This window comes from Entelurus aequoreus, linkage group LG13 (assembly GCF_033978785.1).
Source record: "Entelurus aequoreus isolate RoL-2023_Sb linkage group LG13, RoL_Eaeq_v1.1, whole genome shotgun sequence".
Lineage (NCBI taxonomy): Eukaryota > Metazoa > Chordata > Actinopteri > Syngnathiformes > Syngnathidae > Entelurus > Entelurus aequoreus.
In genome coordinates this window covers 40,536,069-40,563,248 of record NC_084743.1, presented here as the reverse complement: position 1 = coordinate 40,563,248, position 27,180 = coordinate 40,536,069, and the positions used below count along the sequence as shown (strand labels likewise).

At 38.8% G+C, this 27,180-nt stretch overlaps 1 protein-coding gene across 1 annotated transcript in view; it reads right to left on the bottom strand.

Moving 5' to 3' along the window:
* gkup (glucuronokinase with putative uridyl pyrophosphorylase) overlaps positions 1–27,180 on the bottom strand; it is a 65,742-nt gene that overhangs the window by 19,969 nt on the left and 18,593 nt on the right. The window contains exons 2-20 of the mRNA XM_062067839.1: positions 18,093–18,199; positions 17,919–17,963; positions 17,070–17,223; positions 16,889–16,960; positions 15,859–15,947; positions 15,619–15,775; positions 11,106–11,183; positions 8,904–8,995; positions 8,693–8,798; positions 8,214–8,293; positions 8,025–8,093; positions 5,880–5,940; positions 5,762–5,778; positions 5,630–5,687; positions 4,333–4,425; positions 2,316–2,376; positions 2,132–2,245; positions 1,968–2,025; positions 1,736–1,804 (exon numbers count right to left, since the gene is read on the bottom strand). Coding sequence (XP_061923823.1) covers positions 1,736–1,804; positions 1,968–2,025; positions 2,132–2,245; positions 2,316–2,376; positions 4,333–4,425; positions 5,630–5,687; positions 5,762–5,778; positions 5,880–5,940; positions 8,025–8,093; positions 8,214–8,293; positions 8,693–8,798; positions 8,904–8,995; positions 11,106–11,183; positions 15,619–15,775; positions 15,859–15,947; positions 16,889–16,960; positions 17,070–17,223; positions 17,919–17,963; positions 18,093–18,199 — 1,580 coding nt within the window. The remainder of the gene's footprint in view (positions 1–1,735; positions 1,805–1,967; positions 2,026–2,131; positions 2,246–2,315; positions 2,377–4,332; positions 4,426–5,629; positions 5,688–5,761; positions 5,779–5,879; positions 5,941–8,024; positions 8,094–8,213; positions 8,294–8,692; positions 8,799–8,903; positions 8,996–11,105; positions 11,184–15,618; positions 15,776–15,858; positions 15,948–16,888; positions 16,961–17,069; positions 17,224–17,918; positions 17,964–18,092; positions 18,200–27,180) is intronic.

The following is a 27,180-nucleotide window of genomic DNA, read 5'->3' as shown; positions in this document are numbered from 1 at the left end:
TTATTTGTTACTGACTGTGGCAGGACACCTCTGCCTCTGTTACACTTTATGTTGCTGGTAAATAATATGGATGTAGTAGTAGGCTAAAGTTAAATTATTTAGTATGCACTAATTAAATGGGCAGAGCTTTAAGAGACATTTTAGCTTTTATATTTTATAAGATATATTTTTTGTAAGAACCACAATTAATAAATATATTTCAGTGAATAACTTATTGTTCAAATCTGTATATAAATATGTACATAAAGTGTTGTAATTATATTGTAAAATGGATGGATGGATGGATCGATGGACGTTTAAAACACAACTGTTATTATTAATTAGTAAGTATACATTTTTTGAGCCTTTTTAGAGAAAATCATATCATTGTAGTACATTATGCAAATTACTCGATGATGTCATGGTGACCACGCCCATAGCCACGCCCCCACCGCCACAGGTATCTTGGCAGTTTATGGGAAACACTGTTTGAGCTTAGCCAAATCAACTGGAAATGTCCACGACCAGCTGGACCAAACGGACAACTGTCCATCGAGTAAGTCACTATACTATTGATCATGATACATGCATCACATCACTGTGCATATGCTGTCGAGCTAGCTGTGTACAAACAAAACATGAAATGTGGGCTAATACTTTACAGAAAGTGTAATATGACTGTTCATGTTTTTCAGTCAGTAGAAATTGTTGTTCTATCGCAGTGTTGTTCACTACAAACTCAAACGCATTTTGTGCTGACATAGAAACAAGCTTATCTCTTTCCGTAATAAATTTTTACGGCTAATACCGAAGCACGCCGATGTGTTACTACGCTAGAAAAAGTGTTCCTCAGTGTTCACTCTTACAATAACAATGTTGGTACAACTTGGTTATTTACGGAACGTAAATGAAGTATTACTGACGTTATTTTTATGTACTTTTAAAGTGATTTAGAGATAGCACTGATTGCTCCCATTAGCTGCATTGCCAACCAAGAATGTGCCAATTTGTTACAATGCAAAAAAAACAAACCACCTTATGTCTTCTCGTCTCTTATAAGGATTGTGAACGATAGTCAAACTTCCAAAAAAAGTGCAGTTCCCCTTTAAGTCTTCAATCACAGAGGAAATGACGACGCCTGTGGTTGAAACCTGGTCAGTAAAAGACATCTTTTTTCGACACCTTAAAACTTCACACAAAAATGCAAGTATATTCTAAAATTGTTGACCTAAAAACACCATTGTTAAAGGTTAAATATTTTCATGATGTTTCTGATGTTTATAAATTGTCCTTTTAAACAAGGCACTGTTTAAAATACTATATTTTGTTCTTTAGTGTATTTATTAGCTGAGGATTTGAGCATAGCGAAAGGTTTGTTTTAAAGAAGATTGAAGATTGTAGTTAATTATTCTCATATTTATTTAAAAATTTTATTTTTTCAAAGCTTTTTTGATGTAATATTTTTTAATGAGCATCAATCTACGCATGAAACTTTTACATTTCAAAATGTTACTTATGTTAACTGTTTGTTTCAATAAAATAACTTTGGCTTTGAGTTAGTCTAAACTCACTTGAGTTAGTCTAAACTCACAAAGAATATTGGGATATCTGTTGTATATCAGTACAAACACATAATGTATATGTGTTTGTATCGATATACTGTATATATTCACGTAAGTAAATGAATGTATCTTTAAGGGTTAACTCTAGGCTTAGAAATAGTTTTCCTAGAAATGTATCAGACTAGACAGCTTACCTCCTTAACGCAAAGTTCTGGTCCATTAACTGTGCTAGACGGTTCCAGTCCCTGTCTGTTAGAGCCACCCTGAGAGAAGAGATAATTTTTTTGTCAGCCACAGATAAAGTGAAATTAAGTCCTCAATTAATTGTTTTATTTTTTTTTTAAAGAACAAACATCTGACTTTAGAAAATGTTGTATACTGTAAACATCACACCAAAAATGTGAATATAGAAGTATTTGATCTAACCTGGCTTGATCAGTTAGTTGAGCTAAAGTCTCCATCGCTTCGACTACAAGAGGCTCCCCTACGGAAAGACAACACTTATTTTAATTCAAGCAGTGAAAATGAATGTGTAATAGTGATCATTATTTGAACACAATGTGACAGATAAAAAAAATACAGAGGCCTACCGCTGAGCCAACGCTGACGGATGTTGCTATGAATGCGCCCAGAGTCACTGGGGTCACTCAAGTAAGCCAACCAGAATGGAGGCAGACCACACATATCCATAGAGATGTAGTTGCCTAAAAGTATCAAACACACATGTAATGATAGTATTGATTTAGTACTTACACATTACAGTGATGTGAATACCATAACCCTTCTCTTCCATGAGCTTCTTGCTAAAGTCCATGTAGATTAAGCCTTCATAAACCTGCACATGACAAACAATAATTTCCTGCTACTTTCAGTGAAATGAGGCAAAATAAATTATGTGTACATTATATGGACCAAAGTAGTGAGACACACCATTTAACTAATAAATGGATTAGAAGTTGGAGTTTATGTTATTTGCTTCCAACTTCGTAAGACATTTTTGAAAGTAATTTTCAATTCACTGCTTGAACGAGACCTCTCATCGATCTCAGCAAAAAAACATTAGATGAACTACACCTGGAAGGAAGCGTGTCTAAATGAAATTAAACAATAGATATCCACTAACTTTTTGCAACTCAATGCAAAGAAAACGGAAATGCTGATTATCGGTCCTGCTAGACACCGGCACCTACTTAATAAAACCACCTTAACATTTGACAATCGAACAATTACACAAAGCGACTCGGTAAAGAATCTAGGTATTATCTTCGACCCAACTCTCTCATTTGAGTCACACATTAAGAGTGTTACTAAAACAGCGTTCTTTCATCTCTGTAGTATCGCTAAAATTTGTTCCATTTTGTCCACCACCGACGCTGAGATCATTATTCATGCGTTCGTTACGACTAGATTACCGTATTGTATTATTTTCAAGTCTCCCTATGCCTGGCATTAAAAGATTAGTTGGTACAAAATGTCCCCTCCGAGGTTTCTCATTGTGCCCATTGGGTTGAGTTTTTTCTTGCCCTGATGTGGGATCTGAGCCGAGGATGTCGTTGTGGCTTGTGTAGCCCTTTGAGACACTTATGACTAAGGGCTATATAAATAAACTTTGATTGATTGATACATCAGAGATAGTAAGCCATGCCTTCTTATGCAACATCTGTTGCCTCTGAACTCAGAAATGTTCATCTGGATGACAGTCTTTCCAAAACATGGACATTACTGTTGATTTCGTGTCTCAATGCTTTGGTCACAGTTTGGTGCATGTAAAGTGCATCCGGAAAGTATTCACAATACTTCACATTTTCAACATTTTGTAAGTACAGCCTTATTCCAACATGGAATACATTCATTCTTGTTCTCAAATTTTACTCCATAATGGGAATTTTAAAAGTTATTTTTAAAAACATGTTTGCAAATTTGTTAAAAAAACATGTACATAAGTATTCACAGCCTTTGCTCAATACTTTGTTGTTGCACCTTTGGCATAAATTACAGCCTCAAGTCTTTTTGAATTACAAATGTCTGCACAACTATTACCATTAAAGAAACCTTGACGTTGAAATATGATGCCTTAAGCTTAGCACACCTATCTTTGGGCAGTTTGCCCATTCCTCTTTGCAGCACCTCTCAAGCGCCATCAGGTTGGATGAGAAGCGTTGGTTTTCATTCAGGATGTCTCTGTACATTGCTGCATTCATCTTAGTCTAGTCAGGGAAGTGACCAAGAACCTGATGGTCACTCTGTCCGAGCTACAACATTTATCTGTGGAGAGGAGAACCTTCCAGAAGGACAACCATCTCTGCAGCAATCCACCAATCAGGCCTGTATGGTATAGTGGCCAGACGGAAGCCCTTTCTTAGTAAAAAAAATAAAATAAACAGTTTGCCAAAATGCAACTGTAAGACTCTCAGACCATGAGAAACTAAATGATCTGGTCTGACGAGACAAAAGTTTAACACTGGTGTGAATGCCAGGCGTCATGTTTGGAGGACGCCTGGAAATCACCAGGCAAATGGCATCCCTACACTGAATCATGGTGGTGGCAGCATCATGCTGTGGGTATGTTTTTCAGTGGCCTGAACTAGGAGGCTCATCAAAAAATCTTTTGATGAGTAGTATGAGTAGGGACAAGCGGTAGAAAATGGATGGATGTGTGTAGAATTTCCACAACAAAAAAGTATATTACTACATTTTGAAATAAGGCTGTAACATAAAAAAATGTGGACCAACTGAACCACAGTGAATACTTTCCAGATGCACTGAAAATGGGATTTATTGTGATACGGACCTGCACAACCCTGTCCTGCAGGCCTGCGGTAATGAAGAGTTCATCAGTTTCCACATTGAGAATGAAGTTGGCCCGGATTGGCTTTGGGAGATCCTGGTATGCATGTAAACAATAGTTTGTCACTGTTTACAACCAGGAAATTTTTCTGACATAACATGTCTACCACACAGCAATGGAGGAGGTTACATATAATGTCACTCGTTTGGAAGGCGCTATATAAATCCAAGTAATTGTTTTAATTGATTTTATCTACATACATTTGTATACTCAAAGCCATTTTACTTTATTACATTCCTATTTTATTCATTCTTGTTCTTATTCTATGTATGTATTATAATTTTGTCTGTTATCTATTTTTCTAGTTTATGTTAAGTTATACAACAGTGTAAACTTGTCAAGCACAAGTACAACATGAATAATAATTTATGTTATGAATTATTATTATTCACAATATGAATAAGAGTAATTATTAATTTTATGAATAATATTTAGTAATATAATTTCACAGACCTGGCTTAATATTCATGCCAGGTCTGTGAGTATTAAACTAACACTGAGGCAGGTTTTGCACATTCAAATGTAGAGAACCCATAATCACGCACACACATTTACACACTTACACTTATTAGGAAGAAGTCTCAATAATTAAACCCTTATGTAGCTTAGTTACAGAATCCATTTCGATTTCTTCGCGGAAAAGATCCTTTTTACAAGTCCAAAAATACCAACTTATCCTTGATGATGGTTGCAACGTTTTAGCAGCTTGCACCGGGCATGCAGCCAGCGTTGATTAGAGTTTCTCCACTTTCTTAGCATTTCACAATTACTATTTTCACTTCACTTTTTACCTTCCTTTTATTTTATGCTGCACCATCAGAGGACTGGCCTTACGCATGGAAACATAAAATAGAGAAACAATTAAGTTGTTCCTTCTCACTGTAGCGATGCACATAACTCGTTGTCTTTTTCTTTTTATACAATATATACAATAGGAGTGTGTCGTGACCACAAAAAGACATAACCTGTCTGACATTTTTCAAATGTATTGATTGAATGAATAAATTGAGCGACAATGCAATTTATAACTGAACTACTTTTTGTTAAGTGTGGATAGATGCGCACAGAGTAAAAACGGATTACTGGATTTGTTAATTGGACTTGCATGACAGCCCCTGACAAGGTTTTGTTGTATTCAGTTTTAAATTATAATGATAACAAATACAACACCCAGTGTCATGAAAGTTATAACATCAAGGGTGGTCAGTGACACAGTGTCAGGTAAACCTGACCACCTTACATCATCTGTGAGGTTGTAGAATTTCATGAGACATTTCAGGGTAGCTGAGACAATGGCACTGCACAGAGGATTGCAAGAAAGAATGAAAGTGTTTAATACATTACTGATATCTTTAATATGAAAACATTTTACCTGCTTCCAGCAAGACCCTTCAATAAGACAGACAGAATATAGATTGTATGAAGTTTGTTTGATATACAGTAGATCAGTCTATTAGTTATAAATTGATGAGTATTTAAGTGACTCTCACCACTTGTCGAGGGATGTTTGTGTCATACTTCAGCGTGAAGTTCTGCTTTGTCAAAGCAATACTGCAACAGTAAAAAAGTTAAGTTATCAGTGATGAAGCATTCTCATAAATATAATTAATTCATATAAAGTGCATCTGGAAAGTATTAACAGCGCTTCATTTTTCCTAGTCTTATTCCAAGATGGAACAAATTCATCTATGTCGTCAAAATTTTACACACAATACACCATAATGACAATGTGAAACGTTTGTTTTTTTTATTTTGGGAATTCATAAAAAAAACAATAACATACATTAGTATTCACAGCCTTTGCTTAATACTTTGTTGATGTACCTTTGGCAGCAATTACAGACTCAAATATTTTTGAATATGATGCCACAAGCTTGGCACACCTATCTTTGGGCAGTTTCGCTCATTCCTCTTTGCCCATTCTTCTTTGCAGCACTTCTCAAGCTCCATCAGATTGGATGGAAAGCGTTGGTTTTCATCCAGGATGTCTCTGTTCATTGCTGTATTCATCTTAGTCTAGTCAGGGAGGTGACTGTCAGAGCTACAAAATTCCTCTGTGGAGTAGAACATTCCAGAAAGACCACCATTTCTGCAGCAATCCACCAATCAGGTCTGTATGTTATTGTGGCCATTCTTAGTAAAATGTTTGCCAAAATGCACCTAAAATACTCTCAGACCATGAAAAACAGAATTCCCAGGTCTGATGAGGCAAATATTGAACTCTTTGGCGTGAATGCCAGGCGTCATGTTTGAAGGAAACCTGGCACCGCTCATTCATCACCAGGCAAATACCATCCCTACAGTGAAGCATGGGGGTGGTAACATCATGCTGTGGAGATGTTTTATAGCGACAGGAACTGAGAGACTAGTCAGGACAGCGGGAAAGATGAATGCAGCAATGTACAAAGACATGTTGGATGAAAACCAACACCTCCCATCCAACCCAACTGAGCAGCACCTCCTGCAAAAAAAATGGGCAAAGAGGAATGTGAAAAACTTCCCAAATATAGATCTGCCTTAAGGCTGTAATTGCTGCCAAAGGTGCATCAACAAAATAATAAGCAAAGGCTATGAATACTTATGTACATGTGAATTTTTTTTGTAATACATTTGCAAAAAGTTTTTAAAAAACCTTTTCGCATTCTCATTATGGGGTATTTTCTTTAGAATTTTGAGGACAAAAATGAATTAATTCCATTTTGGAATAAGGCTGTAACACAAAAAAATGTGGAAAAAGTGAAGCGCTGTGAATACTTTCCGAATGGATTGTATTGTCTACTATTTATCCAGTGTAGGTTTAAGGGTGAGCTGGAACCTATTCCAGCTAACTTTTGGTGGTATGCAGACTACACCTTGGACACCTTTCAATCAAAAAACATACTGTGATTGAATAATAATATTACAATATTATAAGTAGCATCAGTAGTCTAAGCCAGACACGGGCAAACTGCAGCCATGGGGCCATACATACATGGCTCATTATACTTTTTAAACCGGCCCGCTGAAAGTTTCCAAATTGTTATTAAACCTTTAACATTGACCCTTGCCTGCAATAAGATTGGCATTTCCATTTCTACATTACCATACATCTTGAGAAATTGAAATGATTCCCATAGCTTTTTAAGCAGAGACTGTGCTTTTAGTGATGTTCAGTATGGGTCATTACAGTAATTATAAATCAAAGTCAATCAAGTCAAAGCAGCTCCAGAAATATAAGATTTTGATATAGCAGAATGGGTCGGTGTCTGTTTATAAAGTAGCACAAACCTATGTGATGAAGAAATAATTTTCATACAACCAGGTTCTTGAGAAAATGTATATCCTATCAGACTTTTGGGTGTTTGTTTTCAAGTTTCAGAGTTTCTTGTATTATCTTCTGTTTTTGCTTGATTGACATTTTGAGAAAAATCGGAAGTAAACAAGGAGAAACCTTCACATCCTCTTAATGCTCAATGTTTTAGAGTTAATATTGGAAACCCCAAAACATTTATTCATGTACAAGCTTTCTGAGGATACCCATTATAACACATTTAGCATGCAGTAATGCAAAACAACCTTCAGATATTTACAGTAGAGTACACCTGAAAGAGGTTTGCCGACAACTGATTAATCAATAGTGTTGTAGGCAATCATACCCTTGTTTGGAGCAGAGCTGGTAGAATTTCTTACAAGTAGCTTGCAGCAGCCGGAGGCCTCCAAGATATCTGTGGTGGATGATTCGTACATTATACTGTAAATTTAACAATAACAGTTGAGGCTATCATATTATACACGCTTGTACAGTATATTTAAACTCATTTGTTGATTTGTTTTATCATACACACCCTTCTTTCCTACTGATGCTAAACAAATCCTGCAAGCTTCCAAACTCTGTAGGGTCGTTAAGCGGGTGAGGGAGTAGGACCTGTAATATAAGTGTAGCATGTAGCATGTAGATGAATGAGAATATCCTACGGACACAGACTCTCATCCAGATCATTGTATTCTCACGGCATTCAATTGGTCAGAGCTAGACAGTTTAGTTTGTCTTAGAAGACGTTTCACATTTCATCCAAATAAGCTTCATCAGTTCATGCTCATAGACTTTGTTTGTTTGGATCTCATCTTATACTTAGGTTGATTAGATCTAAGTCTAAGACATATGAGCATTACCAATGAAGCCAACTTGGATGAGAGGAAAAACCTATTCTAAGACAAACTGAACAGTCTAGTTGGGATCGATTGAATGCCCTAAGAAATCAATATAACATGATTGTATGTTTTCAGTGATAATGATGTGTGTATCAATGTTTGTGAATCGTACCAAAGTTTGGCTCTCTATGAGGGTGACTTCAGCCCAGAAGTTTGAGATAGACATAGCAATGGTTTTCCCGTTGAAGCCATCTGACGGATTCCCCATCAAGCCGACCCTGTATCAAGTGTTAATATTTATTCTTGTAATAATTCCATTCATGGCAGGATTACGACACTCAATGCATTGAAGTATGTATCATTACTAATTTTTTAAAACTAACCTAGCGTAAGACCGAAAAGTGATAGGTCTGGCAGATTTGTCTTCTTGCGTGATTGCGAAACAAGTGAGCCACTTGGTGTAGTCTGACAGACCCTAGAATTTTCAAGACACAAATGTTTATAAGTGATTAATTAAATGCAGTTCTTGAAAACTCTCTCAACTACATGACATGGAACTGCATCAGATGTTTAGATCCAAGATCTCTTATTTGCAGTCCAATATAGAAAATTACGGCTCAAAATAACCCAGCCAGTATAATTGAATACTAAAGTAAAGGCACACATAAATAAACAAGCTGAAGCCTGAATACTGCGGAGCAATGCCTCGTGTGATTTCACTTTAAGATGTTACAAAGCCAGCATCCAGTCCAAATTTGACAATCTTCCTACTAATTTTATGATGAACATAATTTAAAGGCCTACTGAAATGAATTTTTTTTATTTAAACGGGGATAGCAGATCTATTCTATGTGTCATACTTGATCATTTCGCGATATTGCCATATTTTTGCTGAAAGGATTTAGTATAGAACAACGACGATAAAGATTGCAACTTTTGGTATCTGATAAAAAAAAGGCTTGCACCTACCGGAAGTAGCGTGACGTAGTCAGTTGAACATATACGCAAAGTTCCCTATTGTTTACAATGATGGCCGCATGAAGTGAGAGAGATTCCGACCGAGAAAGCGACAATTTCCCCATTAATTTGAGCGAGGATGAAAGATTTGTGGATGAGTAAAGTGCAAGTGAAGGACTAGTGGGGAGTTGAAGCTATTCAGATAGGGAAGATGCTGTGAGAGCCGGGGGTGACCTGATATTCAGCTGGGAATGACTACAACAGTAAATAAACACAAGACATATATATACTCTATTAGCCACAACACAACCAGGCTTATATTTAATATGCCACAAATTAATCCTGCATAAAAACACCTGCGTGTTTGTTATGCTAGCTCCTAGCTCCTCTGCTAGCTCCTAGCTCCATAGAACACGCCAATACAATTCAAACACCTGATCAACACACACAATCACTCAGCCCAAAAGACCGTTCACCTAACCCAAGGTTCATAAAGCTTATATATTTTTAAAAAGTTACGTACGTGACGCGCACGTACGGTACGGTACGTGTTATGCTAGCTCCTAGCTCCTCTGCTAGCTCCTAGCTCCATAGAACACGCCAATACAATTCAAACACATGATCAACACACACAATCACTCAGCCCAAAAGACCGTTCACCTAACCCAAGGTTCATAAAGCTTATATATTTTAAAAAAGTTACGTACATACGCAAAAAAAAGCCAAAGCTGCATACTCACAGTAGCACGTCTGCGTCTTTGTCATCCAAATCAAAGTAATCCTGGTAAGAGTCTGTGTTGTCCCAGTTCTCTACAGGCGTCTGTGTATCCAAGTCAAATATCCTCCTGGTTAGAGTCTCTGTTATCCGAGTTCTTCCATCTTGACTGCATCTTTCGGGAATGTAAACAAAGAAGCGCCGGCTGTGTACTGTTGTGGCTGACTACGTTCGAAAAATACGTCCATTTCGCACCGACAACTTTCTTCTTTGCTTGCTCAGCTTCCTTCTTCATAATGCAATGAAAATGATTGAAACAGATTCACGAACACAGATGTCCAGAATACTGTGGAATTATGAAATGAAAACAGAGCTTTTTCGTATTGGCTTCAATGCGGAAGGCATACCCGTGTTCGCCGGTCTACGTCACGCGCATACGTCATCCTCAGAGGCGTTTCGAACCGGAAGTTTAGCGGCAAATTTAAAATGTCACTTTATAAGTTAACCCGGCCGTATTGGCATGTGTTATAATGTTAAGATTTCATCATTGATATATAAACTATCAGACTGCGTGGTCGGTAGTAGTGGGTTTCAGTAGGCCTTTAAATACATTTTAAAAGACCACTGATGACAGAAAACTGTATTGGATGTAGAGGCTATGGAGGAGATTAACAGTGAGGCTAATAAGCCGGCTAAATTATGAAATAATCAAGATGCCAAATGCAGCATGACCCACGACATTGCGAATCACTTTCAATTAGCAGGCATTTGCTCAGGCTATGTACTATTTATTGCTGCAACCTGTACATGACAGGTACAAAGCCCTCACTGTGTAATGCTTTTTGTTTCCCTAAAAAGAAACATAAAGCAAAAGGAATTTGTACAGTATATAAAGTGTATAAAAATCACAAACCACTTGTCCAATGAGCTGAAAGCCAGTTGGAAGCTTCATTCCAAACACCTCAAGCAGATTCTCGTTGATCTGCCTCTCCTGAGAGAGAAGAAATTATTGTACCAGACTTTGCTCCTAAAAGTCAGTTTTACCATTACAACCAAAAAAATAAAGTGAAACCTCTTAAGTTGACTGCCCCGTAAGTCATTGTAGGGACAGGTAAAATGTGACAAAACACTAATGTTACATTAAAACCATGACGTGATGTAATGAAAAACACACCTAACGAGCCTGGCAGAGTTTTTGTCCAAAGGCACCATCTATGACAGGCAGTGATGCAGGCACCAAGAAATGACAGATTACATCTCTAAATTCATATGTGTAGATAGTGTATACACTGTCGAATAGAAGAGCTGGTGCTATAACTACTTTTTATTGTTTGTTGTCTTGTCTTTTTTATACATTAAATATATTTTATAAATGAAAGGAGAAAAGATAAGGGAAATTTGAATTAATTTAATGTGTCATTTCACGTCAAAATACTATATCAGTATCGAGATTAGGGATGTCCCGATCCAGGTTTTTGCACTTCCGATCCGATACCGATGTTGTTTTTGCACTTCCGATCCGATACCGATACTGGCCGATACTGGCCTATCCGAGCATGTATTAAAGTTTAAAGTTATTTAGCCTACTTAGTTGTCAAATTCATGTTGAAAAGGGTTTTAGTACTCTTGATAACAACTAGCCAGCTGAATTAGGTGAGTTTGAATAATACACAATGGTTGGTAACAAGAAACTGACCTGTTTATTCAAGGATAAACACAAAATAGAAAAAATTATACATCCATCCATCCATTTTCTACCGCTTATTCCCTTCGGGGTCACGGGGGGCGCTGGAGCCTATCTCAGCTACAATCGGGCGGAAGGCGGGGTACACCCTGGACAAGTCGCCACCTCATCGCAGGGCCAACACAGATAGACAGACAACATTCACACACTAGGGCCAATTTTAGTGTTGCCAATCAACCTATCCCCAGGTGCATGTCTTTGGAGGTGGGAGGAAGCCGGAGTACCCGGAGGGAACCCACGCATGACAAACAGAAATGGCATCATTGAACTAGGGCTGGGCGATATGGCTGGGCGATATGGCCTTTTTTAAATATCGCGATATTTTAAGGCATACTTGCCAACCCTCCCGGTTTTACCGGGAGACTCCCGGAATTCAGCGCCTCTCCCAAAAACCTCCCGTAAGAAATTTTCTCCCAATAAACTCCCGGAATTCAGCCGGAGCTGGAGGCCACGCCCCCTCCAGCTCCATGCGGACCTGAGTGGGGACAGTCCGCTTTCCCACCATATAAACAGCGTGCCTGCCCAATGACGTTATAATTGTAGAATGATCGAGGGCGAGTTCTTGGTTTCTTATGTGGGTTTATTGTTAGGCAGTTTCATTAACGTCTTCCCAGCGCGGTAACAACACACAACAACAGCAGTCACGTTTTCGTCTACCGTAAAGCAGTTCGTCTGCCGTGAACAGCAATGTTGTGACACTCTTAAACAAGACAATACTGCCATCTACTGGATAGCCTCCGGAACACTGAAATTCAAGTATTTCTTTTATTTGTATGTATAACAAAATAAATATATATATATATATATATATATAGCTAGAATTCACTGAAAGTCAAGTATTTCATACACATATATATATATATATATATATATATATATATATATATATATATATATATATATATATATATATATATATATATATATACTTATACATATACATATATATATATATATATATATATATATATATATATATATATATATATATATATATATATGAAATACTCGAGTTGGTGAATTCTAGCTGTAAATATACTCCTCCCCTCTTAACCGCGCCCCCAACCACGCCCCCGCCCCACCCCACCCCCCACCTCCCGGAATCGGAGGTCTCAAGGTTGGCAAGTATGTTTTAAGGCCATATCACGATACACGATATATATCTGGATATTTTGCCTTAGCCTTGAATTTACACTTGATGCATATAATCACAGCAGTATGATGATTCTATGTGTCTACATTAAAACATTCTTCTTCATACTGCATTAATATATGCTACCTTTAAACTTTCATGCAGAGAAGGAAATCACAACTAAAAAAATCACTATTTTTTTCGTACGGTGTTGATCTGGAAATGTTTGCCTCTGCATTTTGATGGTGTGGGCGTGTGGCACCGAATGGAGATGTTGACGTGCGGAGTTTCAAACACTCTTCATTCTCTAGCAGGTGACTTTTCAAATGATGCTACATATTAGCATTAATGCTACTTTTTATAGCAACGCTTTTGCCCCACACTTGACAAATTACGGTTGTCTGTTCGACATATTCCCACTTGAAGCCAAACCACCGCCAGACGATGGACCCCCTGCTGTTTTTTTTGGGAATTCATTAATTCTTCCTTCATTATTACCGCTCACACGGCTACGCTAGCATCACAGCTAACGTTAGCCATGCTGCTACCTCTTGGCAGGGAGAGGGCGTATACGTATGTGACGTATGACGTGACAGTATGTGACGTGTGTAAGAAGGTGCGCTTGCTGTCTATGAGAAGGAGTAGTGATGGGATCGGCAGTTCTTTTGACTGTACTGAATCACTAGAATCAGTTCCTGAAATAATAGGAGGGGGGGGGGGGCGTGCGTAGTACAGTACAGTGCAGACATTCGCGGGAGAAGCAGCAAATAGGGTGAACGCGAGTCCCTACACAACTCTGTGCATGCAGTACACCAGGCAGTGAGTGACTGACAGCGCCACAGTCAGCACAGTTCAGTACGTGAACCTGAATCACTTCTGCAGCAGCAGTTCAGTGTGCAGGTCGGCGAATCATGAGTCAGTCAGTAACAGCTTCCCCAGCGGCAGATCTCGGTGTGTGTCAGTTCGCGAACGACACAAGCCCTCAGCACCCAATGAACGACGCGCACAGTGACTGAACGAGAGCCTCAATGTGACGTCCTCCTCCGCGACACAGTCAGTTCTCTGTGTCAGTAGGTTCGCGAGTTCTGATTCTGAATGAGTGAGTGAGTGCAGCGCGAACCTGAATCACGTTCGCGAACGACACAACACTACCGCCCCTCCTCCTCGCGTCGCTGTTGCTCAGCCTTGCCCTGCCTGCGCTGAGTTTCTTTCTGTCTCCTCTACTCTCATAACTTTATGTGTTGAGATAATGGGGACGGGGCGCGTGTGTGTGTTTGTTTTCATGTGGCTTGAGTCAACATTAGCCGTTAGCTTGGAGAATGAATGGAGAACGGATGCCAATGGCATGAAACATATCCCCGCGACGGGAGGAGAATCACTCGCGGCATTGGGGCAAGCAGAGAGCGAGAGCGTTGTCGTTCACTGAGTGATTCATGTCGTTAATCCACGGTGAACGAATCGTTCGCTCAGTCCCTCCCCCCGCTCCCATGATGAGTAGCTGGCTGCGTCGTTCGCCGACGTCGAGGGTTCAGTGAGTCACAGAATGCGCCAGTTCCACTCATACCGGCATGGTCGCGGCGGAGCTCAACTGAACTGAGAAAGGAACGAATAAGTTCATGAAGTGATTCGGTTCAGTAGGTTCACTCAAAAGATTCGTTCGTTTGAACGAATCGTTCGCGAACGACACAACACTAAGAAGGAGACACAAGAAGGAGTGGGAAGAGCCTCTCGTGTAATGCCAGCAGCTAAAAGCAACTGCGTGAGAACGTATACTCGAATATCACGATATAGTCTTTTTCTATATCGCACAGAGACAGCTGACATTTTTACCGGTAACTTTTAATTCACATGGCCGTCTTAACGGTGAGGACACAGACCTGTGGATGTGTTGAAGGTGTGCTGGAAAATGCAGAGCGGAAATTAGGGAGCAGCAGAAAAGTGGAATGTATTATTTAAATCGGAGCGTTGGAAAACAAGGACCGGAATATTTTTAAAAACTGGATCTGGATCGGCATTTTCCCATGCCTTGCCGATACGCATTTGTTGACAAATATCGGCGGCCGATCCGATCCAAATATCGGATCGGGACATCCTAATCGAGATACAAAAATTACAACTTCTTGCAATGTGCATTTCATTCCAGCACACCAACACAGTTATTGCCAGTGTTTTGCCAAAAACAACAATTGCATGGGGTGCTAAAAATAGATTTTGTTGTCTCGACTGTTTCTATATTGCAGAAAAGGTGCCACAGATAATAGTTGTTTGCTGCATGTTCATCTACATAGCATACCAGCAATACCACAGGTCGTGGCATGATACCAGATGTGCAGGAAATGACCGGCTCCATGGTGACAGCAGGGAGTACACACAAAATCCTCATTTAAATAGGGCATCCATATTTGCACTTTTGTTCTTGCAGTCTTAGTCAATCACCCACTCATATTATTAGTAAATGTTATAGTTTGCACATGCTATTTCACACTTGCTATCTGAGATCTTACTAGATCAGGCCCTATGTGGGCTCTACTGTAGTGTTTTTTCACAAACCCAGAATTTTCCAAACGACCTGTCGGGGGCTTTCGTCTGGAGACTCAGGAAGTCAGACAGGTAGGGCAGAGTGTCTTTCTGGATGCAATAAAACACCACACTTGCAAAGCGGGAAGATGTCCGCCCTTCCTCTGGTTTTTCCAGGAAGCGAGTTATTCTTCATCAAAAGGCAAAAAAAGTTGCCTTGTGGTAATTCAGTCTTTTGTAAACGAAAAATAAAATACTCTAATTTCTGCTGACCTGTTAGAATCAGGGCAGACCTCTACAATTCCCCTGGAGCTGCTTTTTTCACTTTCTTCCATCTCGTAGAAGATTATCAACTCTCCAGGCTGTACACACACACAAAAAAGTACAGTACAACCTTGAAAGTGAAAAACACATTAAGTACAGTAATTTAAGATAACAAATTATGGATTTAGATGTGAACTTTAGAGGTTAAAACATAACCATTCATCATGCGATGTGGAAGTATCAGTCCAATCAACTGATGAAAAAAGGCAATTTGTGTTGATGAGCATTGAATACAAAATGGGGGGAGAGGCCCAACCAACTCATCTCTCTACTTTGCTACAACTAAACTACTGTCTTTAAAATGTTTTTTCACCTTCTTTATTAAAGTGCTGGCACTCGTTATTTTGCAACCTTACTTTCAGTTATAAAGTGTTCTGGCAAACTGCGTGGTCATCCCTGCTATGTTTACATCAGCAAGGAATACAAGGTATAACTAATCTTCAAGGCAATCTGAACGTGCCGAGTATATTTTATAAAGGCGGACCGCGAGCAGCGTTTGGAGCTCTTTAGGCTGGCAGAGTTCCATCTCTGCCATCAAGGTGACAGTGCATGACAAGGTTCTCTACAAAACTACAGAGGATGACAACCGTTAAGTGACTGTTTGGCCAGACTTACTGTAATATTGTGGTGCATTCAGTGACACCCTAAAAACACAGACTAAGGCTTTCATTGACTTTGCTTGAGCTATTACTGTATGCTAAAACTTAATGTGGCTCTATGGTGGGCTATTCTGCAGCTGTACTCAATAAAAAAAGCACACCAAAGTGTGTTTAGTTGTCCTAAAACTGAGAGTTTCTTAAAAAAATAAATACATAAATAATTCCCCGTGTATACGGAATCCTATTAAAACCGGGGTGATTGGGAACCAAGGTACCACTGTATTTTTGACAGCTCCATTTAGCATCTAGCAACATTGTGTTCAACCTTCAACCTTAGAATTTACCTTGACAAGTCATTACAAAATAAAAATTATTCTCACCTTTGATCGGAAGAAACGGATAACTTGACCAATGTCAAAGTTGTGATCTGCACACAACATGTCTCCCGCTATCTGCTCACACAAAGGTGAAATCAAAAACATACAATGTCACAGACACTGAGGATAGATAGAAAATTCTATATTCATACAAATTGGCAAAGCAAATGTGAATTTATCGTACCACCATGACATCATCCTGCAGCTTGCGACTGCGTATGGCCAGCTCCAGGTCAGCTACGGCGCCAAGGCGGTCCTCCAGGGTGGTGCTGCCGTCATTTATTATGTTTTCTACAGGGAAATCACTGGCTGTAGCCCAGCGCTCAAAATGCTTATATCTAATAATCAGGGAGAACAAAACAGATTTTAGCCAGAAAGCCGTTTACATTAGGTTTAAATCGCAGGCCAAAGTGGACCAAATCTGATCTTTTCGAAATCCGATTTTTTCTTGCTGACTGTTTAGTTTACAATTAAAATGTGATCTTTATCAGACTTCAGTATAAACGCACACAGGCCTCAAGGTCACTTGCATGCGCAGTCCGATAAAGTGAAAACATAAAGGAAGTTGACCAGATTCCTTAAATGAACGAAGAAGTCGCTACTACACGAGAAAACATGTTAGTGGATTTGTGTCATAGCTGTTGTGTAGAGGAAGTAGGGCTGATGATGGAATACAACTGCAGGAGGAGGAAGAAGAGAATTGAAAACAGGAAAGTGATTGTGCTGCACACACAAATGACGACCAAATAAGACGTAAAAGTCAAAATGTTATATTTCCATTTATATAGCAGTCAATTTAAAAATATCATATTCCAATGGATGTGGCCCAAATCTGATGCGAAAAATAGCAGATTTGAGGCACTTTGGAGTGTTTAGACTGGCAAAAAAATATCCAATCTGTGTCACTGGAGGGCAAAAAAAAAAGATTTGGTGTCCAGTGTAAACTGAGCCATACAAAAGCAAAAATTTATGTGCTACTGAATGAAAAGATATGACAAACTGTTGGTACTCAATATTACAGTTGCATACTCACTTGTCTGCATTAGTGACAAGATACACCTCTGTGAATAACTGACGCCTAAGGACAAAGCAGACATACAATCAGCACAATGACAAGTTACTGTATGTAAATGTTACAGTGGCAAATAATCAAGAAAACACATTAATGACAATTCAATGTTCGAGTGCTTAAGTCACTGAGACTCACATGTTGACGGTTTCCCACCAAAAGTCTAGGATCTTCTTCCCACCAATGCCAGGAAGCAGGGCCTTTGGTACCCCAGTTAGGTAGTTGTACAAGCCTGTATCATCATTCTAGTTGAGGAGTAAATGAATATAACATGTCTGACAATGTTGTTAAATGCATAAATTAATGCACACAGGGGTGTGTCCTTATTCTTCAACCATGACTGTTTACCCATCCCGTGGAATTCACTGTAAATTGGACGCACGCACCGTCTCACCCCGGAGATGCCGCTCTTTTTGCTGGTTAAGGTAATAATCATTTAGCAGGTTCAAATACAAAAACGTAACAAATTTTACTTCTTCTATCAATTTAGTCAAGCTTTATATCTTGTCGGCGGAGCGCTACATCGAGCCAAGGATTTCACTCAACAATCCAATAGCCGCTGTGTTTGTTGAACTTTTTGGAGGTGGAAAAAGTAAAAAATGTGATCCCTGTTTTGATTACTTCAATAAAAGACCATATTCCTTTTTTAAGTACCTGAAAGAATCACCTTGTAGCGGCTAGACCTACATAATGTTTTTTACGTTATACGTTATAGACACCTAGTGACCAGTCAGAATACATTACTATCATCCCAATCTGGTTATTTCTCTCTTTAAAAAAACAACAATAAATACGATCGATAGTCGACAACTGGCAAAAGCTAATGTAGTAGAATTTCTGACCTTTTGACCTATATTTCTTGTCTTTTAAGAATGTCCGCTCATTTTCAATACTCTTGTATTTTGTGCCATTGAATGGACCAGTTGTGGGACAAAAGTGAATATTAAGTCGTGCCAACCTGTCTACAGAATGTGTTGACTGTCTAAAGGATTCGAGTTGTTATGGAACAGATAGGAAAAGCAAACAAGAAATTGACGCACTCGATAAGGAACGATGACGCACAACAGACATATAAAAAATGGCAGAAGACCGGAACTCTGGAGTGATTTTGGCTTGTGTGTGTCTTGTTGGCTCCGGAGTAACTTGTGGTTTGTCTGCACGGCCAACTCAATTCAACCTGCACTTCTGATAATGGGTAAATAAATCTGTTGTACTAAACTACTTTTGTTGCCTGCTTAAGCTTCGGACAATCCACTACACAAATTGGCGTCACGAACAGGATGGTTTAGAAGCTACAGGTCGACAGCCGCTCTCGCTCTCTCTGTCAGGCAGACAGTGTGCTGCACGCGCGCATCTAATACAAGGTAAGCGTTTTGCTTAAAGTGTAAACATTTTCTGCCTGGAGAGAGCCGGATCGATAAGACTAATTGCTGAATCTATTTTTGATAAAAGATAGGTTTAGTCAGGTTCCCCAAAAACAACCTGGAATGGGGTAAATTATGGTTGGATTGAGTTGTTTTATATGTGATCATTTGTCTGTGTGTTTGTTGAAAACTTGTGATTTCTTGTTTTTAACATGAGGGGATTGTTGATAGAATTTTGGTGGTTTGGAGTGTAGAAGCACAGACGATGTGAGACGAAAAATTTCTTTTAACCTCTTCATCCTCTGTCGTTGCTGGCAGAGGATGCTTCTTTCTGCAAGTGCATCAGAATTAGCCAGAGTTGGACAAAGATAAATTTAAGGCAAGGGTTGCTAACTGGTGTGACATTTGGCCCATATAAAATTGATACATCTGTGAAAGTGCGAGACACCTGTCTATGTGGAAACTGCAGCGGTCCCTAGTCCTTGTGACTCAGCGTGTAAAAAAGCCTCATATTAGGTGACCATTCAGTGACTCCGGTAAAGGAGATCAACTGAGCGAAGTTGTCACGAATCTGTTTAATGGCTGCAGAATAGACAGGTGGCGTCTCAGGCTCCATATGGTAGAGCTTTGGTGAAACTTGGTGAAACTGTATGGGACTGACCAGACACGATGTCTGTAGGTTGCTGGGTGATTCCTGGTGGTCCTATGGCGCCTTAGAGGCCGGTGATCCGTGTTGGTCAGTTTGATAACGCAGGTGCTGCTCCAATGAAACGGGTTAATCGCCGTTTTATGAGCAATGATGGAACCTGGTTTTTGTGTTATGAGACGGCCGATTCCACAAAAGCACGCGTGCATTAGTTGTTTATATTGGTCCGGACCAGGGGGGCGTGGTTTGTGGGATAAAAATGTGTGTTTTTTAAATTTATATATATATATATATCTGCGTATTGTAATAACATTTGTGTAGCACCTGGTTTCTTATCTGTTTTAATTCCCCTCTGAAAAAATCAACCTCTCCCCTCACGCTTTTTTCGCACCCACGCTGATCTGCAAAAGTCTGGAAATTGTCTAAAATGTGTGTGCGTGTGAGAAAGTAGACAAAGTTTATGTACAGAAAACATATGAGTGAATGATTTATCCATTTAATTATCTTATTCCGCTCTCGGAGGTTGGATCGCGGGGGCAGCAGCCTAAGCAGGGAAGCCCAGAATACCCTCCTTAAACTTGACTATTTGTCCATCTAAGAGTGAATGATAAAGTTGTTCTTATTATTAAGGTTCTGATATGATACAGCTGTGCTTCTGGATGAGAAAAATAGTTGTCTATTGCATTTACTTTTAACTGTGCTGGTAAATTCTCTGTGTGTGAGTGACTGTGTGATGCATATAAAGAAAAAAAATAAAAATAAAAAATAAAAATAAAAAGGAGTCTAAGCTGGAAGACATTTTGAGATAAGAGTGTGTGCGTGTGGCGAGGCTGTGTGAGTGTCAGCTGTACGAGGCGTGGGCCGAAGAGGTGTGACAATGTTAGGATAGCATTGAGCTAGGATAGCATTGAGCTAGGTTAGCATTGTGTTAGCATAGCATTGAGCTAGGTTAGCACTGTGTTAGCATAGCATTGGGCTAGGTTAGCAAAAGTTTGCTTACTGAGGCATAGTAAGGCTAAGTTAGCATCTAGCTTGGCATTACTAAGTGTGGTTGAACAGTTATTCTCGGTCTGTAGAGTGTGCTAGTAGTAGGTGCTTGCTAAATCCAGTAAAATAATAGATGTATGGAAAATTACACGTTTAAATATCAATAAATAAATACGGATTGTGGGACATTGAAACATTGTTTAATTCATCATTCATTTATATGTCTAGTATACTTTTTTTTTTGGTACAGCCTTGCTGCTTATCTGATCCATCCAGTTCCTGTGGGAAGTTGCGACAAACACACACATCATAGATTAGGACACACTGTAACTTTGAATTAATAGTTATACAACAAATAAATTAATAATATTGAATTTAAATTTGATAAAGATAAATTGATCATACATTGACATTTTTATTTTTTTTAGGAATAAACACACAATAAAATAAAAGTTAAATTTATAATCTAATACATCTAAGGGCATCAGTGAAACATAGAGTCTGAAGAAGTACAGATAAGAGCCACTCAGCGCCATTGTCAAAACAAAACGTAGAGAAGCGTTAAACAAATTCTAATCAGAAGGAAGACAGACCAAAATATGGGAACTTAAGTAAACAGACAGCAAGTAAACCAGAAATAATAATGTAAATAAATAACAAAGAAAGCAATTTTTTATGTGACATTGGTGCATGTAGAATTACAAATAGAGAATAAAACTAAATGGAAATAACTGTCTGCAAGATGAGCATGACGTCATGAATTGTGCTCGGGTTAGTAATAGATAGATAGATAGACAGATAAAACGTTATTGATTCCTTCAGGAGAGTTCCCTTTGGAAGAAGAACTAAAAAGTAAACAGTAACTAATAAGGGTATAAATGGAAACAAAATAGATTCTATTAAAAGAGAAACTAGGCATTAACGACCATGATATGAAAAAGTATTGCACTGTTATTGTTTTGCATTCCCTGTCACCCATACCCCCCTCTCCTAAAAAAAAAAAACACACACTAGGGCAAATTTAGTCTTATTAATTTCTACATATTGAGATCTATTACTTAAAATAACTATTTAACCACTGTTGTGAAACACCTTTCTAATTTATGGGAGTATTGGGATAGGATTGAGGAAGATGTCTGCTGTGGTGGTGGTTAGTTTGGAAATTAATTTAATAAAAGTAACTTTAAAGTGCAGTCTGACATTTTAGTTTGGAGTAACTTATAGTTTTATTTAGACATTGCAGTACACCATACTTCTGGATGTTGAGCTAGAAGAGGATAATGGCATGACAGAATAAAGTTAGAGTTAAAGTTGGGGTGCCGGTGATTGTCTCACCCACACACTGGGTGTGGTGGAATTTGTCCTCTGCATTTGGCCCATCTCCCGTGATTGCCCCTGGGAGGTGGGGGAATCGTTTTTGGTGATTTGGCTCCCAAATTTTTTGTAGTCTTTGGTATGACTCGACCGGGGTTTTGAGCTTGCGACCTGCCGATCTCAGGGCGGACACTCTAACCACTAGGCCACTGAGATGAAGTAGGCAAACCAAATCTCAACAGCTTTCGGTTAGCTATAGATTTTGAAAGTATAATGCGAATAACTATAACTTTACAGCTGTTTGCTGTGAATAGTGTTGAATAATAATTACAAATAACAGCCTACATTAGTAATTAGAATAAGAGCCGATATGTAAAGTGTTAAAAAGAGGAGAAGTGTGATTAGGGCTGGCGCCTAGAGCATGGCCTTGTATGTTTGTTGTGAATAGGTTAGATAACCAGTCGGAGACAGACAAGGCAAGGCGGGGCAGCTTTGTTTGTGTGGCGTTTTTCCAGGAAAGGACAAGACTCAAAGTGCTTCACAGACAACAAAGTGAAATGAAAGAAAATAAAAGCAAAATTAAAATGCAGACAATAAAAATAAACACAGTGCGGACGTTAAAAGTTAAAAGATTAAGCTGAAAGATAAGGAGAAACGTGAATAAAAACATTCCTTTGTTTTGGAGAGTATCACGCACAGCGGGAGGTCAGAGTGCAAGCATGACAGCTTGCTCGTGCCTACTGATAGACAAATGATAGTTTAAATTAACTTATACATAATCTTTAAGTGAATTAAAAGGGTACTTAAATACGCATGAAGTAGTACGTACAATCTTTGAATGAAGGTTTTTGATTAGCAATTAATGGGATAGTTAAGACTGTAATTTTAAAACGTGATATGCAAATTGAACTAACCGAGAGGATATGAAAACGATGGGTGTACATGTTTTGAGTTCCAAATTCTGGAGGAAAAAAAAAAAACCTCAACAAAACGTAAAACCATACAGACGGACTTGGGTGGTAGCCACGGTTGTGCTAGGTCAAGCGAGGGTGGAAAGGATATGCAGCCGGGGGACTGCCAGCTTCTCTGAACAAGACAAGCTCCAAGGTGTAGCCAGAACATGCTCACAAAAAATACAGGTGTGACAGCAGGACGAACAGCAGGATACAAACAGACCCCTGCTGGACATAAGTGTCAACGGACAATGTTCAACACAATCTTTGAAGCATTCCTTTGTGGTCAACCTGCACACACCTTGTAATGACCGGCTTACGAACTGTGCCCTGACAATTCAATACCGCACAGAAGGAACTTCCTGATGTTGCCTGACAGCACGACATCAGCGGACAACTAATAGGGACGCCTCCCAGGAACGAATGGAAGACGGGGACTGCTCCAACTGTCCTAGCGCTGGCTGACGGAGGTGCGTCCGTGTGTCCTGCCACCCAAACCGCCAAAGTGTATGATCACCAATTAGACGACTCATAATAGGAGCCTTTTGACTCTTATATATGGTGGGACTCAAGGTATAGCCGCTCATGTGAACTATCCTTAAAACAATTAGAATGGTATAAGATGGACAACTAATGACCCACATTGTTCCCTCTGTCCTGCCTACGAAACCAAAAAATGTAGGTCAAATGATAAAACAGGGCGTAGCTGCCGCTGATTGAACCGATACGCAAATCAATTATTTCGGTTGTCTGTTAAAAACATAGCTATTGGTTGCAATCTGGACATTTCTGCTGTAGGCTACAAAGAGCTAGCAGCTACACAACAGCTAAAACAAAATTTAAGCATATCAAATATTTATAGTTGCTTATTACATACACAAAGTCGCAGAGAGACAGAAGTCTGTAGAAAGTAATCAGTAACAAACGTGTCCGCATTATTAAACTTTCTACCACAGGAAACATACTGAACAAATACAGCAGTTACTGTCAGACTCTAATCCGGATTACCTTGTCTATCAGACACATGGTTAAAACCCACAACACCTTTCGTTCTAATTAATGTCCCGGGGTACAAGATTACAGAAAAGACAGATCGAGTGACAAAGGGGGGAGGAATTATGATTTATGAAAGGGAAAACATTAAAAGTAGATCTTTTTGAGTATGTTGAAATTAAAATTAAATTTTCCTCAAAAATGTATTTCAAGGTAATTGTAGTATACCGACCGACCACAGCTAAAGACATTTTTCTTGATTCATTTTCAGACATCCTCAAACAGCATAGTATGAAAGAAGTAACGTCATGGGGGACGTTAATCTGGACTGGTTAAATAAAACACGTAGAAAGAAACTTAAGGACATTATAAACGGCTTATACATGATACAAATGATAAGCAGCCCTACTAGAATTACAATTGGATGACAAAAATTAAAGAGATCATCTGTAAATACACGAATACAAAACCAGAAAGAAGAGTGCTAAAATAAAAATACCTTGGATTAATAAAACAATTTGGATTCTAATAAAGACATGAGGACTCAGCTCTCATAAGAGCAATTATAACAGGTCTAAATACAGATCGTATGATTTAAAAGTTTGGAGGAACAAAGTTACAATGTTTATGCGAAAGTCTAAGGCTGACTTCCCCTTAGAAGTAATCAAAGCTGCAAAAGGGAACATTAGAAAGTTATGGAAAACCAGATACAAACTTACGGAAAGAGAGCAAACAAGAAACAACACTATAACATTAAATATCAATGGCGCTACTATCGCAGACAGTCTGGACATAAGTAATAATTTTAATGAACATTTCATCCAGTCTGTACAAACCCTGAATAAAAAATCCCTCAAAATCAGTGCAAATAATTGTCATTTATTCAGGATGGACTAATTTTAGAATTAACAAATGAAACAAAGTTAAACAAAATCTTCACTGCATTATCAGACTCACGATCTAGAGATATATATATGGGTTGGACACTATCTTCCTAAAAACATATAAGGATTGTATTATTGCTCGTATAACAACGAATGATAAATAAATCAATAACGGAAAACACTTTCCCTACCACGTCGAGAAACTGCTACTATAATTAAACCCATAAAGCAGGAAATAAAGAAGACCAGAACATGTACAGACCAATTAGCCTTCTCCACGTTATAACAAAAGGAATAGAAAATTTGAAATTAAAAAGTGGCTTTGGAGCAATCAAGGCTGCTCACACGGTCACTAAGAGGGGCATTATGTTGACACATCAATTTAATGAGTATTATATTTATCTTTGAGAGCATTTTTGTTGTAAATTGTGAGGTATGGCTGTTAAAATCTTGGTTGTTTTTACGAATGATGACAGATGTGAACAAGAGCATGTATTGTCTTTGTGTGATGATGTAAATAAGGTGTGGTTGTATTGTATATTAAGTATGTGTCCATGAAGGGGCATTTGGTGACCTTTCTTATAATTGATTACATGCTACAGTATGATTATTTTTTATTAATTATTGATTACTATGAATGTATATATTTATTATGATTAATTAGTGTCATAATTTTATTGCTTGATTTTTGGATCCCTTTAATTTAGGTAGCCAGGGATGCAGATGGAAAGTAGCTATTTAGATATAATCTGGTACAGAACAAATCTGTTTCTGAACTTAATGTTTCTGTGTATTGTCCCATCATAGATAGACTAAATTAAATACAACTATTTAGTGAATTATTGAGGCCACAATAATTCACTAGGTGTTGTAAAATATCAAAGTACCGTAATTTCCGGACTATAAGCCGCACCTGACTATAAGCCGCACCAGCTAAATTTAGGGGAACATACAGATTGCTCCATATATAAGCCGCACCCGACTATAAGCCGCAGGGTTTTGATGTGTAATTACCGTAGTATATAGGGGTTCCTGCTACCACGGAGGGGATTGTCGGGACAGAGATGACTGTTTGGGAACGCAAAGCGTCCCATTTATTAACAATAAATCTTTCAATCATTCAATCAAACTTTCACATCTTTGACATGGCGAACAGCATTCGTGCAGAGTACAAATAATACAACGGTGCAAAGTAATACAAAGTGCTCACCTGTACGTTATCAAAATAACCAGCCTACCGGTATATGAAAAGTCAGTCTTTAATCATTGTGTCATCGTCTTCCTCCTGCGTACTAAAACCACCGAAATCCTCTTCGTCGGTGTCGGAGAAGAACAGGCCGTAAATAAGCCGCACCCTTGTATAAGCCGCAGGGACCAGAACGAGGGGAAAAAGTAGCGGCTTATAGTCCGGAAATTACGGTACTATTGCAAAAGCGAACAGTGACCTCAAACATGACCTAAACATGACTTAAAAGGGGAGGGGGTGTCGCACTAATATACAATGAAAATTTCAACCTTACCCCTAACCTAAATAATAAATATAAATCGTTTGAGGTGCTTACTATGAGGTCTGTCACACCGCTACCTCTCGACCTGGCTGTTATCTACCGCCCCCCTGGGCCCTATTCGGACTTTATCAGTGAATTCTCAGAGTTCGTTGCTGATCTAGTGACGCACGCCGACAATATAATCATAATGGGGGACTTTAATATCCATATGAATACCCCATCGGACCCTCAGTGCGTGGCGCTCCAAACCATAATTGATAGCTGTGGTCTTACACAAATAATACATGAACCCACGCATCGCAACGGTAATACAATAGATCTAGTGCTTGTCAGGGGTGTCACCACCTCCAAAGTTATGATACTTCCATATACTAAAGTAATGTCCGATCATTACCTTTTAAAATTTGAAGTTTTGACTCTTTGTCAACAAGCTAATAATAATAATAACTGCTATAGCGGCCGCAACATTAATGCTGCCACAACGATGACTCTTGCTGACCTACTGCCTTCGGTAATGGCACCATTCCCAAATTATGTCGGCTCTATTGATAACCTCACTAACAACTTTGACGATGCC